This window comes from Phasianus colchicus, chromosome 1 (assembly GCF_987193195.1).
Source record: "Phasianus colchicus chromosome 1, bPhaCol1.hap1.1, whole genome shotgun sequence".
NCBI lineage: Eukaryota > Metazoa > Chordata > Aves > Galliformes > Phasianidae > Phasianus > Phasianus colchicus.
Genome location: NC_143436.1, coordinates 119,694,384 through 119,711,590, shown reverse-complemented (window position 1 = coordinate 119,711,590; position 17,207 = coordinate 119,694,384). Strand labels below are relative to the sequence as shown.

Sequence of the window (17,207 nt, the reverse complement as noted above, 5' to 3'; positions counted from 1 at the left end):
ATGAAGGCAAGTCAAGATCATAGCCTCTCTCCTGTTTTACCTCACCCCTTCCCGTCTTGGTAATGGATGTTGTCCTAATCTGAGGCATTAATCCTGACATGAATGCTTCATTATGGAAAACTTAAAGGATTATGATTTAGACTTCTGGCACTTTGAGGTCCAAGTGTGTAAATGTGTGTTATTTCAGAGCCCCTGATTCTATGCATTTGATAGATTTGACTGAAGCATCTTTCTCCCAGCTCAGACTAACCCCAAAGGCCAGCTTCAGTTCTCATTTGTTGTTGTTTCAATGTATGCCTTCATGCTAGGTTACAAATATAACTATTAAGTCACAGAACATAGGTTCAAGCTTGAAATACAGAGCGTACGATGGAATGTACTAGGCAATTAACATGGGGAAGATTGGAAAATACAGCTAAAGACACAAGAGTGATACTATATAAGGACATCCAACTTTTCTTGTTACTATGACATTGGCTATCCTTAACACAGCATTATGAATGATAGCAACACAAGACATTTTTGAAGATTTGTTTAGCTTAGTAAACTCTGAAGTCCTGAAATCCAGGCACGCTACACTAAGTATTACAAAGTATACAGCAGAGTGTTTAAAGCTTAAAAATATTTTATTTACACTTCTCTTTATACACATTTTTATACATTTTTTTTTTTTTTTAGTTTAAAAACTGAATAGAGCACAAATGCAAGTCTGAGCATACTGTACCCACAGCTAGGGAAAGTTACCTTCTGCCAAAAAGAGACAAGAAAAAAGGCTTTTTAAAACAGTTTAAAAGAGGCAATCTTAAATTTTTTCAGATAAGTATATAGCAGCCCTGATGTAGTCATTAGACAGTTAATCCAAATGTACATATGAGGTCACATATATATATATATATATATATATAACATGAATTTTATATAGGAAAAGTATTTCCAATTGCTAGACATAAACACAGCAGACTTCGAAAATAACTTTTCCTGTTATCAAATACATTCCTTTCAATACAAACAATCTGATATTGTACACTAGAAACAAGTGGGATACTATAGCAGAATTGCATTCTCCAGCATATAATAATATACTTTAAAAAGATCTAAAAAAATAACAATATATAGGGAAAAATATTTAAAATAAAAAACATAGCTCACTCTTCCCTTCACCTGTTCCCGTAACTGACGTAGAAGTTAGGTGTGTTCCACTGAGGTAATAAAAATCCCCTAAGCACAGCTACAGTACAGTCCTACATAACACTGCATCTCCTAGACTTACAGCAAAGCTTTCTCTACCGGACCCATAAATAAAATCTACCATCTGCAAATAGAAGTGGTTTTCCCCTAGCTACCAACTCAATATTAATCGAAAGGTATTTGTCCATGGAAAGCTATTTTAAAAGACTATCTAAATGTTAATTCTAATTTGGGAAATAAAAAGATAGTTGCGATCTAGTGAAGCTTTGCACAAAGAAGTAGGTTTTTCTGCCACCTGCCTGTTTTTATAACATTTGCCTACAAAAAGGGAAAGTCTAAACTGTTTACAAACATCCAAAAATAAAATACAGATGCAAAAGTAGTCACTAATATTTATTTTAAGCAGCTTCAAATTGCTTCACAAACAGTAAAACCTCAACATGTTAGCTACAGGACACTGGCACGCTCTGTTCTAAATGGATTACGTGCATCTCCCCATTCTGTTCTCCCCCGTATTCCTTCAGTGCATCCTGCCAAACGGGACAAACCATGCTGACTGAAGTAACTTCACCAAGTACTTGTTACTAAATGAAGAACAGGCTGGATGTTTTCTTTGATTACCAAACCCTGTAAGCACTTAGACATGCATTTAATCATGTTTGTGCCTTTATGCTTTCTTTTAAGTAACTTAGATCTTCATGCATTCCTTATATTGGACTCTTCACATGTGTAAAGCCTGCATTTGAAGCGTTAAAAGAGTGAGGGGCCCAATTCACTACTTTTCTAATGAAAAATACCTTTAAAAGGCAAAACACCTCTACAAATGTGATCTTCTCTATTTCTAAAAAGACCTTGCCATTTACAGAGGCGAAATAAATTTATTTTTAGGGTCATTTGCGTCTCCCCACAATGTGTACCTTCATTTCACAAAAGAATAGACATAATGAGCTAAGCAGTATTCTTCTTTTCATTTTTACATTTGTACCTGCTGAATGTTATCCTTCACTTCCTGAACATCAGTGCTTCGTTCCTGATGCAAATATGTACTGTATTATCGGCAGGAAAAAAGGCAGCCCTTGTGTTTGTAAGGCAGGAGGTCTGTAAGAAATAATGGCTGCAAGCCTCAGAGACCAGAGAAATATTAAAGTCACAAACCCTTAAAACTAGTATGAACAGGTCTGCTGCCACAACTGCAGAAAGTGGGGCATCCGTATGTTTCAAAGGAGGTAACAAAAGCAGGTTGCCAGGTACGTGATACCACAGCTACCAGCCCCTCTCGCTGGCAGTGCTTTCTGAAATAGCAGATCCTTAGAAGAATTACATACTGCCTCCCTCCAGTTGAATTAAAGGGGAAAGAATTTCAAAAAGGTTTTTTTCAGCCTAATACCTCCCACTATGAAACCACTGCCAACACCTCATGGGGAAAAAATAAGCTATTTCTTCTTTACGTAGTAGTCTGAAAAGAATTATCCGTTCCATTAAAACAGAGATAGCAGCAAGCTGAATGGCAACAGGCAGTGTTCAATCAACTCACAGAAACACTATGCTTTTTATCCATTCTGGCTCATTTGGAAATAAAACTCTTTCCTGGAGTTAGATGCTAAATTAAGAAGTGAAGCCGATCATTTTTTTGCTATGAGCATGAATTAACTAGACTGTAACTCACTATGTTCACCTTTTCTTAAGAAAAGGCAAGTACGCTTGCAATTTTAAAGGAGGTCATATGTTAAGTTTTAAATATCTAGGCAAGATCTGATTTGCAGGTGTTGCAGGAAGGGCGGAGTGGAAATAGATGAAACCCCGCTCAAACTTACCAATCAAAGATTGCAACTTACATTCTTGACAAATGAAAGATGCTTTTAAAATCCTCCCTCTTTTTACCCACTTTACTTTTGTTTTTATTTTAACACTTAACAATCTGGAGCTAAATACAAAAACCAAACAATCCAAAACTTTCAATAAAGTAGAAGGTACCCCTCTGACATAGAACATAACAGAAATAACTACTTCACAAGTTCCACTGCAGTGGAAAAGAGAACATAATCCTCAAATTCATCCTTGAAACAATAAAAACATGGTAGAAACATGAATTAACAAAACATTCTCACATACCCCTGTGCTATAAACCCAAGCAAATTCCAATCATTTCTGAATCTCAAAAGTTTACAGCCAGCTTCTTGAAGACAAGATTGCATGGAGGCTCTAACCAACAGTTCAAGCTAGAATTTCACAATCCTGAACAGTATCTTTCAGAATTAGACAGCTGGAGTTGAACAGGGACTTAAAAGCAGAGCACCTAAAAATGATCTGGTTCTTAATGCTTCAAGTGTCAATATGCACCAAAGCCTTTACTAGCAGTTGCTTTGCCCACAAAACTCAGAAGTTGCTTAAATACAGACCTGAAACATAACTTGAAATACCTCCATCGTTACCATGACATCCAATTAAGTCTTAAGTAACATCCATTTACTACACTTGAATCATGGAAAACCAGATTCCCAGAACTACATCCATTTCCCAGACAAGCCCTTGTGGTAAAATCCCATATGCTACAAGGGCTGCTCCAAAAGTAATGCCTCCTGTTTTATTATGCTGGCCTACAACATCAGAGGTGGATGTTGGTAGTATGGCAGTATATGCTGAACCTTCCCACCCATATTCCATTCCCTTTTGTTGCTGTGTGACAAAATACTGCATAGGGGCAGCCTAACATGGAAGTGCAGGTGAAATAATTGTGCGAAATTGAATTCCTCCATGTGGAAAAAATGGCACCCACTAATGTACAACACTTGCAGAACGTTTCTGGAGATCCAACAGTGGATATGAGCACAGTGAAGTGGTAGGTGGTGCATTTTAGCAGTGGTGAGTGACACAGAAGATAAGCCTCATTCCGGATGGCTACACACAGATGTCACACTACGAAATTCATCCACATGAATCTGCAGATTATAATCAGGAAACTGTATAGGATAAGTATCTACTTCAATGTGTTGGAAGTAATGTTGAAATATCACAAAGTTTGCACTAAGTGGGTGCCAGAAATGCTCACACAGGAAGAACACTGTATGAAAGTTTGTCAGGACCTACTGAACTAATATGAGGCTGAAGGTGACAGTTTCCTCAACTGCACCATTACCAGTGATGAGATGTGGTGTCAGCACTGAGAGACTGAGTCAAAAATGCAGTCCTTGGAGCAGCAAGATGTGAATTTCCTATCAAAGAAAAAGACAAGACACAGTCCTCAGCAAGTACAGTAATGCCTTTTGGGATAGGAAAGGTGATCTGTCTGGATTTCCTGGAATCTGGACAAACCATCAACTCTGACCCATACATCATGATGCAGACTAAGCTGAAGGCTCCAACTTCCAGAGTTAGGCCAGAGAAGAAGACAACCTTTCTCCTGTTACACGGTAACTCCAGGCCCCATACCTGTTTGAAGACCATGGATCACACTGCCAATCTTGGCTGGACCACTCACCATGTAGTCTGGATTTGGGGACTTCTGATTTCCATCTGTTCAAGCTGAAGAAAGATGGACTGCATAGGCAACACTTTCAATGCTGGGGAACAGTGGGTCACCTCCACTGCAACAAATTTTTACAATCCTGGCATGCATGCTCTTGTTCATTACTGTTGAGAACGCATAGCAAATGGTGGTGACTGTGGTGAAAAGTAGTTTTGTAGATCAGAATTTGCTCTATCAAATTGTGCTCCTTGTATATGTTATAGTTTCCATGAATATAAATAGGAGGCATTACTTTCAGAGTGAGCTATGTATTGTTAAGTCCCCTTGAAGCTTACTCAAGCAGGATTAGATTTTTGCTGCCCCGTACATTTATTAAGAAATGAGGTTGTGACAAAAAGAGTAAGAATAGTAAAGAAAAAAGGTGTTTTTTTTGCTTTGTTTTGTTTTTTGTGCCCTAATATTCTTTGAGATAGGTACAGAACCACCTTTTTACTTGCACACAGCCAGCACCTACTGGAATCAGGTCATCTCTGCACCCACAAAGGACAATGTACAGACAAATCTCACAGTAGAACTGAAGTTTTAGTATAAATGAAGTTGGCTTTAAGTTAGACCACTAGGAAAATAAATTATATTTCTCACTCATAAAGACTTAAATTTAAAAGCAAGCCTTAGTCTGCATCAGAAGGCTGAAAATCAGTATTTGGTCCTCTCACTACCGGCATAGATAACCTTAATACAGCTATGATGGCATAAATTCTCCTTCCTGTTAAAACTTATAGAAAGAAAATGCTCAATAAATCATTTTTTAAGAAAAAAAGATTTACTGATCTGATTTAGATGATCACATCTCAACCCAGAACATAATTACTACAAAGAAATCATGAATTATATAGATGAGGAGTTGTACACGTTGTTTTAACTTCTGTTGATGATTTAAAATTTAGTTTAGGTAAGTAGGTGTTATTTTTAACACAGGACATTTTGCAGTGATTTTGGTCCCTCTGCAAGTGCATTCTTCTGAACTCCCTGAGTACTGTACATTCCTCTTCTACAGTGATTTTTAACTGGAAGATGCTGAATAAAGTCGATTTGCACTGCTGTCTATTAAGTCTACTGCTTAAAGAAAAGCAAAGTAGCATAAGACTTTACAGAAGATGCAAGCGCATGTTTCAGCATTTTCTCCCTACACTCCTGAATTAAGTGTAAGCCTTTGAGTTACCCACATTTCTCCTTCGAATTCTATTAGTGATTGTTTTTACAACATTAAAGAAAGTAAGAATTGAATTGTCATTATTTATACCTTGGCAAATCATTCTTACCAATATCTGCAAGTTAACACAATGGAGTTATTAAAAGCCCTCAGGAACAGCACATTTCATTTCAGGCACTATGAGGTCAGTAGCTACAGCTATGAAGGTTGTTATTTTTTTTTTGTAGAAACACAAATGGTAGTAGCCATCCAAACACCTAACTCAAAACACAGTAGTTCACAGCAGCAAATAATTAAAAAAAACCCTACTATTAATAAAAGATTTATCACTTCTATACGAATACAAGCAAAGCCACTGCTGAGAATACACTATAGTACATCCAGTTCTGAAAATACCTGTGGGTCAAAGCAGTGCTGGTGAGCATTTGCTTACTGACATTTTCCATTTTCATAAAAAAACAAGACTGGCAGCACATTCACACATAAAACAAACTCAGGTAAGATGTTTTTAGTTTTTTAAAATAATTTATAAAACAACAAATTATTAAGAGTTCATTACGTAAAATCAGTATAAGAATTTTAAAGTTACTGAATCAATCAGTATATGCTAAAGATATTCTGATACCAAATGAGGCTTCCAGTTATGTAAGAACTTTGACTTATTTAGCTCATTAATGGATTAAACTACACCTTAAATTTAACAGATATGGCTGAATTTCTGCACTGGTTTAAATATAGCTGCATGTAAAAAGATTTTTTTTTTTTTTTTTTTTTTTTTACAGTGTATATGCATGTGTATGTACATACTTTACTTACCAACAAACATAATGCAGACAACAGAAGGCAGCACAGAAATAGTGTTTTAAATAATAATATTTTTTAAAAGTTAAAGTTTTTTCAATTCAGTAGAAAATGTGTAATTCACATTTTGGCAGACTTACTAGTACTAATATACAAAACTTGGAAAAAAACACATGCAAGGAGATTGAGCTTATAGTTAACAGTATTTAAGGGAAAACAGAAACACCTCGCAGATGTGAGAGTACTTTGCAATTAATGGGAAGAGCATCCAAACACAACATAAAACACAAAAATGGTTTTAGCTTTGTTCTTTTAAACTTAGTTGTATCCTACTACAGCTTATGAGTTCTACTTCAATGCTCAATAGAAAAAGACAATCAGGCCTTTCTTCCTTCCACAAATGTTTTGTTAAATTCAATTGATTTCAGAAGAAATCTGCTACCGTGGCCACAGGAAAACAAAAAAAACAAAAAATCAAACCAGTATGGACATGAAATGCTATCAAATGAATAAGCACACCCAAAAATACATATTTTCTTTTCCCTGTTTACAACTGCATTTGTTAAAACAAAACAAAACAAAAAATCCCACAACTTTTACAGTATCAGACCAACTATTGGCTTTTCTAAGAAACTTGGTAAGTATTCTCCCTGTAAATCCTGTTTCCATTAAGCATTTAGCAGTTGTCCTTACACACAACATGCTAATGTCTCTGAAGGAATTCAACTAGATTGTTATGTTAGCTGCTCCAAAAGTAATGCCTCCTATTGTATTATGTTGGCCCACACTGTTGGAGGCAGATGGTGGTGGTATAGCAGTAGAAGTTGAACTTTCCCTCCAATAGTCCATTACATTTTGTCGCCGTGTGACAGATGACAGCAGACAGGCAGTCTGAGGAAGTGGGTGTGAAGTCTGTGTGACTGGAATTCCTCCAATAAAACAGGAAACAATTGCACCCACTGACATTCACTGACACATGCTGAACGTTTCTGGAGATCAACAGTGGATGTGAGCACAGTGAGGCAGTGGGTGGCACATTTCAGCAGTGGTAAGTGATGTGAAAGACAAGCTATGTTCCAGATGGTTGTACACAGCTGTCACATCATGAAATGAAGAGTGTCTCAATCAGACCATCTGCGTGAATCAGTGAGTTATGACCAGGAATCCAGTGCAAGGCTGAAAGTGACGGTTTTCTGGATTGCATTACTGATGATGAGATTTGCTGTTAAAATTTTGAGCCAGTGTCAAAACAGCAGTCCATTGAGCATGAATTCCTCAAAAAAAAAGTTCAGGATGCAGCCCTCAGCAGGTAAAATATGTTCACAGTCTTTTGGGATACAAAAACAGCGATCCTTCTCGATTTCCTGGAACCCAGATAAACCATGAGCTCTGACTGCTCCATCATAACGCTGATTAAGCTGAAGGCTCAATCCAGAGTCAGGCTGTAAAAGATCAACAAAAAATACTTTATGACTTTTTGGGGTGTGCTTGGTATGTCTCAAATACTTGCAGTGCAAAGCTGTTGCCATGACAACTAGCTGACAGGCGGGACGTGACACAAACCAAAAAAGAAGACAGCCTTTCTCCTGTAACACAGTAACTCCATGCCCCATACTAGTTTGAAGACTGTGGATCACACTGCCAATCTAAGCTGGACTGTTCCACCACATCCATTGTATTACCTGGATTTGGGTCCTTCTGATTTCCATTTGTTTGAGTCGATGAAAGACAGACTGCACGGACATTTTCCTATGAACTATGCCATCACAGCAGCCGTGAAACAATGGGTCAGCTCCGCAGGTCCAGGTTTTCACAAGCACAGCATGCAGGCTCTTGTTCGTTACTGTCGAGAATGCATAGCCCATGGTGGTGACTATGGTGAAAAATAACGTTTTGCAGCCAAGAACTTGCTCAATCAAGTAATGTTACCGTGCTCTTTGTATATGTCATAGTTTCCATGGAAATAAATAGGAGGCATTACTTTCGGAATGATCTACTTTTTTCTGACAAATATGATTCAGCTTTTCATATTTCACTGAGAGTGTTTATTCTGTTTCAGCTGCAACGTCTAACGTGTTCCAAAACATATTCAGGGAAGTGCAAGCTGCAGACCTGTAAGCCATCCAGCTTGCAGGGCATCCTTGGGTATTCATCTTCTTTCCACTTGTTTTCCTCTGGATCAAAGGTGAGAATTGAGTCACTGTAATGACCATTGTAACAGAGGCCTCCAAGAACCATTATCTGTTTGTCCAGAACAGCTACACCATGACCACTCCTACCGATTGGCATAGAAGCCAATATAGTCCACTGATCAGTATCAGGGTCATAAACCTCTGTAGATGGACATCCTTGAGATTCAAAGGAAGCCCTGAGGATCACACAGACACCTCCAAAGACATAAAGCTTACCATTGTAAGAAATCATTTTGTGAAAGCATCTTGCATAATTCATTTTGCATTTGTTCTCCCAACAGTTAGTGACCACTTGAGTTCTCCTTGTTCGCTGCTCTACTGTCCCTTCTTTACTGGGATCAAATACACACACCTGCTTAGAAGTTGAAGACGATGTAATTCCACCAGTTATATACAACTTGTTACCCAGCACAGTTCCTTCATGTCCATATTTATTGACTGGATAGGGATCTACAAATTCCCATTTATCTTCAGTAATATCATACCGTTCAGTTGAATAAAAGGTTTCATCCCTGGTTCTCCCAGCCACTGCATAAACGTACCTCCCAATAACTCCAACAGCAAACTCGGAACGCGGGACAGACATGTCTGCCATTCGTAACCAAGTGTTTTGTCTTGGGTCATATCTAAATACTTTGGATGAAGCATGAAACTCACCGTCTGGCCCCAGTTCTTCCCCACCTAACAGGAACACAAAGTTATTCACAATGGCAAGGCAGTCTGGTCGTAAAGGTACTTGAGGACCCTCTAGTTCCCACCAGACCCTCGGTTTGTGCAAGAGAAGAATTTTACTGTTTACCATACTGTGTCCTATCATTCCTCTAAACACGGCAGTCTGGGGTTTGGCAGAACGAATTTTGTTCGATTTCATTTCCATCAAAGGCTGCTGGTGAACGCTATGAAAGTAATTCATGGCTTGGTCAACCTCATGTCGCAGCTGCCGGGAGTATCGGTAAAACTCTGATGTTTTTACCTATGAATACATTTAAAAGATATTAAAATTCTGACCAAGAGAGACAATTCAGAAAACCTAAATGGCTACGTGTAATTTAAAAATTATTTTACTTTGTTTAACTCGGGTATTTTCAACAGCAATTGCATTCATGTATGGAGGTTTAAGATAACGTACAGTTATTCAAAATCTACAAGGCAATTTACTGATTAAAAGCACAGTGGCTAATGTTGTCACTGGAACACTCACACACAAAATTTAAGCAGAGATTATGCACAGGTGAAATGCCCAAGTCCAAAAATCATTATTCCTTCTTCCCAAGAAAGCCTCTTTACATCTTTTGTTTCATTAATGAAATGCCTAAGTTAAAAGCGTACTATTTCCCTGATTTTTAAAGATGTCCTGCACACCCATTCTGTGTTTACCTAAGTCTACTCTAGACTGATTTCTAATGAAGTCTCACAACAGAGCCTAAGTAGGTATTCCCAAACACTACACTCTGCTCACAGGACTATTGTGATAGAAAGGCAAGATTCAGAATCCCTTCCTTCAGAACATGCAATCACATTTTTCACTCTCCAAGGTTCCCTCTCTGTACATCTCCTCAAGCTAACACATACCTTTAATGCAAGAAGAAAACATCAATCAATATTCCTTTGCTTGCGCATTTTATTGGTAAATTGTGGAGTTAAGTTTGAACTTCCACTTCCCAAGTGAGCCTTACAATCTATGTACAGCTGCCCAGTTATGACAGACGCCTCACTGCCAGTCCTCAATTTGAAGAGCCTGCTCAGATTTTCTTAAAGAACAATTATAAGACTCTACTTACTATCTAAGCTAATTTGAGTTCCTCCAGCTTGTCCTGCGATGATTCTAAAACACATCCTCTGATTGGAACGTTCTGAACATTTTTATTTACCTAGCACCAAACAGGTTTTGGATTACCACGTGACTCTCTTCAAAGATGCTTCACTCTTCCTGTACAGACAGCCTTGCCTCACCACAGCATTCTCACTTACACCACTAAAACAAATTAAAACAAAACAAAACAAACCAACCTAACAAAAACAAAAAGCTAAATATTGCCAAATTGCTCAAATACTCTATAAGATTTGATCTTTCACATAAAACTGGACTGCCTTCAAAAGCTCCGTACACCATTAATTCCTACCACCTCCAAAACAAGGAGCAATGCTTGAAAAAAAAATGTCACGCCACTCCAAAATTTCAAAACAACCACGAGAAAACACGAGAAGATAATATATTTCAGTTTCTGTTCCCCCACCCCTTTCCATTCCCTTTCCCACGGGACAAAAGCCTGTGTCACCAGCTATATAAGTAGCAATGGTGTTAATGAGTTTTCATGTATATGAAAAGCAACTTCAGACAGCTTCTCAAGACAAGCGAGACAATCTCTTAGTAGGTTACTACTTAACTTGGTAAGGACATCAATATAAAAGCAAAGCCCCAATCCCTTGCCTTAAACCAGTAAGGCAACAAGAAGCAAATGCATCTACCAATTATAAACAACTGTCTCAGACTGAAATATGTAGAAGTTAGATACAAGCACAGTCCTGAAGAGATACGAGTTCTCAGAATATTGAAAAAAGAAAAACAAGGTGATAACAGACTGTTTATCTATATTTCTGTAAGAAAAAATACCTGGAGGCTTCCTAGCCTTTGCTGTTGGGAAAAATGCTCTCACCAGCACAATCTCTACCATATACAAATCATACTTCTCCTGAGGCTCAAATGATGGTCTAAGATAAATGCTAGTATATGCCTACATGAGCAAGTAGAGACTGCTCACGTTTGCTTTACATTAACAAACACAAGGTAACTGTAGGACAGTTTGCCCACTTTCATACTCACACGTTCTCTTTGTGAGATCTTTCAGAATTATGCTAAAGTCCTATTCAACCCATAGTAAGGAAAACTTTCCATACACCTACACTTTTTAGTAATTTTATGATAGTTTTAATTTCTTGCGTGTATATGCAAAAAATGAAGCAACACTGAAATTTAGGTGTTTCGTTATTAAAACACAACAGTAAGTTTGGAATGTTTTAGTAAATTAAGAACACGACAGCAAGCCTTTCTCGGGAACTGCTGTCTGATACCCAAAATAGGCTGAAGGAAAATGCTCAGCATTCAAAAGTATGCTTCTGCCATTCCCTGTAAAGCAAGTAGTTGACCAAGAAATATCTAAGTGCTACTAAGTGCTAATGTATCTTTTTTTTTTTCTGTTAAGTTCAAATGAAGAAGCTCTAAAAGGCTCATGTACCCAATTAGCAGCATATGAAATCAAAGAGAATGCTCATAAGTTTGTTAAAAAAAAAATGTGACAGATAAACATATACACTGAGATGAATCTTGAGGTGAAAAATATGTGCATGGTTAAGAGTAAACTATCAGCTCTGAATCGATTAGAAAAATACAAAAGCTTTACAGCATTCTCAGAGTTTAAAGAGAGACTTGCTGTTCTCCTTCCAGTTGATAAAGTTTCATTTGTGATTTTTTTTTTTTTTTTGCATTCTTCGCAATATTTCCCTTCAGTTCTCTCGATAAAATCTTCTTAAAGAGGGTCTGATAGGACATAGCATCAATGTAACCGTTACCCAGAGGTGAAATATCTTATTACATTATCTACCAGTTACAGCTGCTCAATCAGACAGGCAGAGAACATCATGAATATAATGAAATGTGCCTTTCCGTAAAAAGAGGATTACGAGAAATAAAAAACATCAACCTACACTCATCTCTCAGGTAGCCAATACCAAAAACATCAAAGTTTCAACAAAACTGTTGCCATCCACCCAGTCATAGTACACTGGAGCTGGAATACATTTTCTTTTCTTCATTTTGTATCAGTGAAACACCGCCTTCCCAAAATAAAGCAGCTACTGATCGTTGTCTGTTTTCCTGCAGAACTGCAACACTTGTTTTTCTAGTCCAACCAGCTACATAGGTTTAAAAATTTTTCTATCTACTTTTTAACAAGAGAAGAAGTCAAAATACAAGCCCTTACACTAGTTTCTATCTGAAAAGTGAAGTGATCCCTGCAAACCATCAGAGGTGTCCTATATTACTCTCTTCTTATTTTTCCCTTTTAACAAATAAGCAAATTACTAAGCAGAAGAAAGGTAATGAAATGCAAGATAAGTCTTCTGTAACAAAGTTTGTCTTCAGTACAGAGCTTACTTTTTTACCAGCAACCACGTACAACTATTGCTATATTTTTATTTTTGTTATCTGGTGTTTTAGGGAAAAACCATCCAGAAAGACACTTCTGAGTGCCCACACCAAACATCTACTATTTGTAAACTAGGTAACTAAATCTTAACAAGTTATTGTCTGGGGGTACAAATGACCCTGGTTCCTCCTGTAGAACCAGTAAAAACATCAATAACAACAGAATGGCTCAGACTGGAAGGAATCTCAAAGCCCACCCAGCCCCAACCCCTGCTGTAGGCAGGGCTGCCCCCCACCAGCTCAGCTGCCCAGGGCCCCATCCAACCTGGCCTTGAGCACCTCCAAGGATGCAGCACCACAGCTTCTCTGGGCAGCTGTGCCAGCGCCTCACCAACCTCTGCGGAAAGTAATTCCTCCAAAAGTAAAAAATTTCCTCCTAAAATCTGGATAGCTCATAACATGATTTGAGCATTCCCAGCCACATAAACAAAAGCTATTTCAAAGATCATAAAATTTCACTTCCTTGTGAGTTTTCTAAAATTAGTAATTCTGAATGTTTAAGTAAAGTAACACAAAGTCAATACCAGGAATACAAAAGTTATGCTATGTCTTTTCAATGAACAAAGATGTTTGTATCAGATTTCTAGACAGCTCATTCTTCCTCTTCCTTGCAGATAAATAAACAAATTGAAATATGACTGGGGACTATGCTGACTGAAAACTAAAGATTCATCAGCCTTCCTATGGTTCATACTGTTTTCATATCTACTTATCTCTGACCATATTCAAAACATAATTATAAGCCTGTCAAAAAACATTATCAAACTTCTGACACGCTGACTGAATTTTGAAATGAAACAGAAAAAGTTAAACATTTTACTTACACGTGAAAACTGGTCAGTGCCTGCACAGGACTTTGAAGGGCTATTCTGCAAGAGCTACAAGCACTTGGTGTTTGTCAGCCTAGCTATAAAAAGATAAAATGACATAGCCTCTATGCAGCAAGGACAATACTGTCAAAATCAGCATCTCACCAGTTTATAAAGGGGAACAGCAAGAGAAATTGTCACAGTCAAGCTGGAATGTAACTGTAAAGAACTCTTAAATCAGAACAGAACCAGCAATCTGCATGCCAGAATCAAGGTGCTCATCAAAAGATAAATACTGCTAGCAAGTCTATCCAAGTCAGGGATAACCCTCAGACAAAAAAATACCAAGTGCAGAGCCCATTTAAGAGAAGTAGGAACCTCTAACCTTAACCACTAGGCACTTCTTGTTCTGAACTTCAGCATATGAAATTGTAGAAAATATTTGAAGTGATTCACTAAACATGGAGGTGAGAAAAACCTCAATAAACAAGTGCTGAACATCTCTAAAGACAAAATGAAAGTGACATAAAATTATAATGCAATCTTTCAAAAATGATGATCTGCTAAGTACAGGAAAGCACATACTTAAAGATGGACTAATTAATACGCTTTTCATCCTCTCTCTGAAGTACAGAGATACTCCTAGTGATTAATAAGTTTCTGCTTTAAACTGGGAATTTATTAATCAGCATGGACTAATTGTAACAAACCTTACACAAAAGGCATTAGAAAAAAATCCCAGTTTTAAAGACACGGGGTTTTGAAACAACACTTTCATCTGAGTTACATACAGAAACTAAATTTTGATTAATTAAAATATGAAGGAAAGGCACTATATGCTCACAGTACAGTAACAGAGAGAGAAATTCAACTTTCCTCAAGACTTGCAGAGCTCTGGATAGGTTTCAAATAAGACAGATGTAACATGCACAGTGGAACGTGTGCTTCCTGGCCATAAACCTCTCTTTTCCAACAGTTTCCCCAAACCCTTCCATTTTCCTCATGCATCTACATTAGGGGCCAAGCAACAATAGAAGCACCTATTCCTACCTCAGAGGCAGTTCTTCCAGGGCAGTTCAGAGTAAGCACAAAGGCTACACCTTCCCTTGTGCATCCCATGTGCATGTCAGTCTTGAGGTATCAACCCAGTCACTCATCACTTCCCTTTGAAAAAGACAAGCCATCCCACTCAGATTGTAAATCTCTTTTAAAAACGCTGTAAGAAACAAAATGGCTTAAGATGCATAAAGTATCCTTTCTGTGACATGTAAAATTAAGTTATGTAAGTTATTTATGTCCCAGTATAATGACAGGCATCTTAGAAATGCCTATTAGAAAGGTTACATAAGAATACATATGACAAGTCAGTGAGTGTATCGTGAATGCTGAGTTTGCTCAACTGTAAGAGTCAGCCTCAGACTGTATTTGGTACACTCACACAGGATTTTACCCTGTGCTTCAGCGAAGGATGAATTTTTATCTGTTCTCCAATCTCCAGAAAAGCATGGTTACCAGCATTTTCCCCTTCCTACACAAAGGAACGCATTTCCTTCAGATTACTGACACAACAGTTAACAAACACACTCTTTCATTAAATAAAGAAAAATTTTAAAGCTCAGTTATGTTTTTATGTTTTTATGTTAGCTTCAACCACAGATGTCTTTTGTCATTGGTCATCCTGAGTAACTCAGCACTCTCCAGCCAGGTCAAAAAACATTCCTAACTGCAGTGGTGAATGACATACATGTTTAGCTCTGCTTCCCTCTGCTCAACATAGCACAGTCCCACAATAGAAATTTGACTGGTTTCATTCCACTGTTGCATACAATTAATGGATAGGGCATTCACACACACGAAAAAGCTTTTACAGGTGACTATGTAGCCTAGGATGCTGAAGACATCTCTCCTTAAGTTGTAGCTCCTTGTAGCTGCCAAGAAAAATTGCAAGCAGCAATGTGTGCAGAATAGATATCAGTGATACCAAAACCAACTTCAGAAGTTAAACCTAAGTAGAGCCCTAAAAAAGCACAACACACATTTTTCACTTGTGCTTGCAGAAATTTCACTGAAGACAGTTTGATACTTGAACTTCTATCCCAAAAACTCAAAGAGCTGAAATAGACTCTTTCACATGAATTTTAACCTATGTGATTGACTACAAGAATATCTGGTGATATCAGTTTTCCTAATGAAGACCTTGAATTATGCAATGAAGTAGAAATTTTATTACAAGCAAGACACTACACGGCATCTTGCAGATTCCAGCTTTTACTAGCTGGATTCATTTGTAACCCAACATAAACATCATATTAGTGTTCTAAAACAATTCTAGGTAATTAGATTAATTTTATGTCTATAGGCTAATATAGGCTTGTCAATATAAGTTATGTATTAAGTCTACTCAATCCACACACACACACAAAAATAAAAAAATGTAATAATTCAGTCTGAAATAATTAATATTTTTTATAATTTATAATACAGTCTTATCTGTATATAGATACCAAAGTAAAAATGTATGAGAAAATAATGGTAAGAAGCCCAACAAAATACACAGGGCATTAAATCCTATTAATTCACTGAGAGGTGAAAAATACAGAATTTAAAAGTTCATCTGAACACACAAGATTAATAACAATAACATAACATAATAGCACAAGCTGAAGAACTCCTAACTTGAATACCCTTACAGTTACTAGCCTGTGAGAGCTGCTTACAAGCTTTGTAGTTCTCTACCCACGTCAAATGTTCCCGAGTTTCTCAGGAACTAGAGAGCAACATTTTTTGCCTATTCTTCAACAGAGCAGTGGGAAAAGCAAGTTCTTATTTAACCTCTTAACACAACAATCATTAGTTGAATTTTTTGTCACCTCTTACAAAGACTCCTCTGATATTTAAAGTAAGTTGTTACATTTCACACTGCCAATCACTTTTGATCGTATTATATGCCTTGAGTAAAATCAAATGGCCGTGGAACTTTGCAGGATCAGGGCTTACTTCTAACTGCTGTGTAATAGCACAAATACTGAAGATACAATAAAAACAAAAACACTGCAGATTTAACAGCAGATGTCAGTTTTCATTTGTAAAGAAGAAAAATGTACTTAAAACACACAAAATCTACAGTCAGCACGTTTTGATTATATCAGTAACATTTGTCACAATGTATGCTCTACAAAAATCTCTGGGAAGCAAGAAACAACTTACGGAAAACAGAAAGAATGTCTGAAGTAAAACCTGATACAAGTGACCTTATCTTAAAATGTCTTTTCATATCAAGTTACTTAAACACATGTATTAACAACCTACCTGTTCTCCAGCCACTGTTCATACT

At 37.3% G+C, this 17,207-nt stretch overlaps 1 protein-coding gene across 7 annotated transcripts in view; it reads right to left on the bottom strand.

Moving 5' to 3' along the window:
* The window catches only part of KLHL15 (kelch like family member 15), a 30,843-nt gene continuing 13,636 nt past the window's right edge, over positions 1–17,207 (bottom strand). For 6 of the 7 annotated variants that reach the window (XM_031599300.2, XM_031599299.2, XM_031599301.2 and 3 more), the window contains one exon: positions 1–9,833. In XM_031599300.2, the coding sequence (XP_031455160.1) occupies positions 8,724–9,833 (1,110 nt within the window). In that variant the 3' untranslated portion in view covers positions 1–8,723. The remainder of the gene's footprint in view (positions 9,834–17,207) is intronic. The other variant, XR_004167749.2, reaches the window with a different exon arrangement.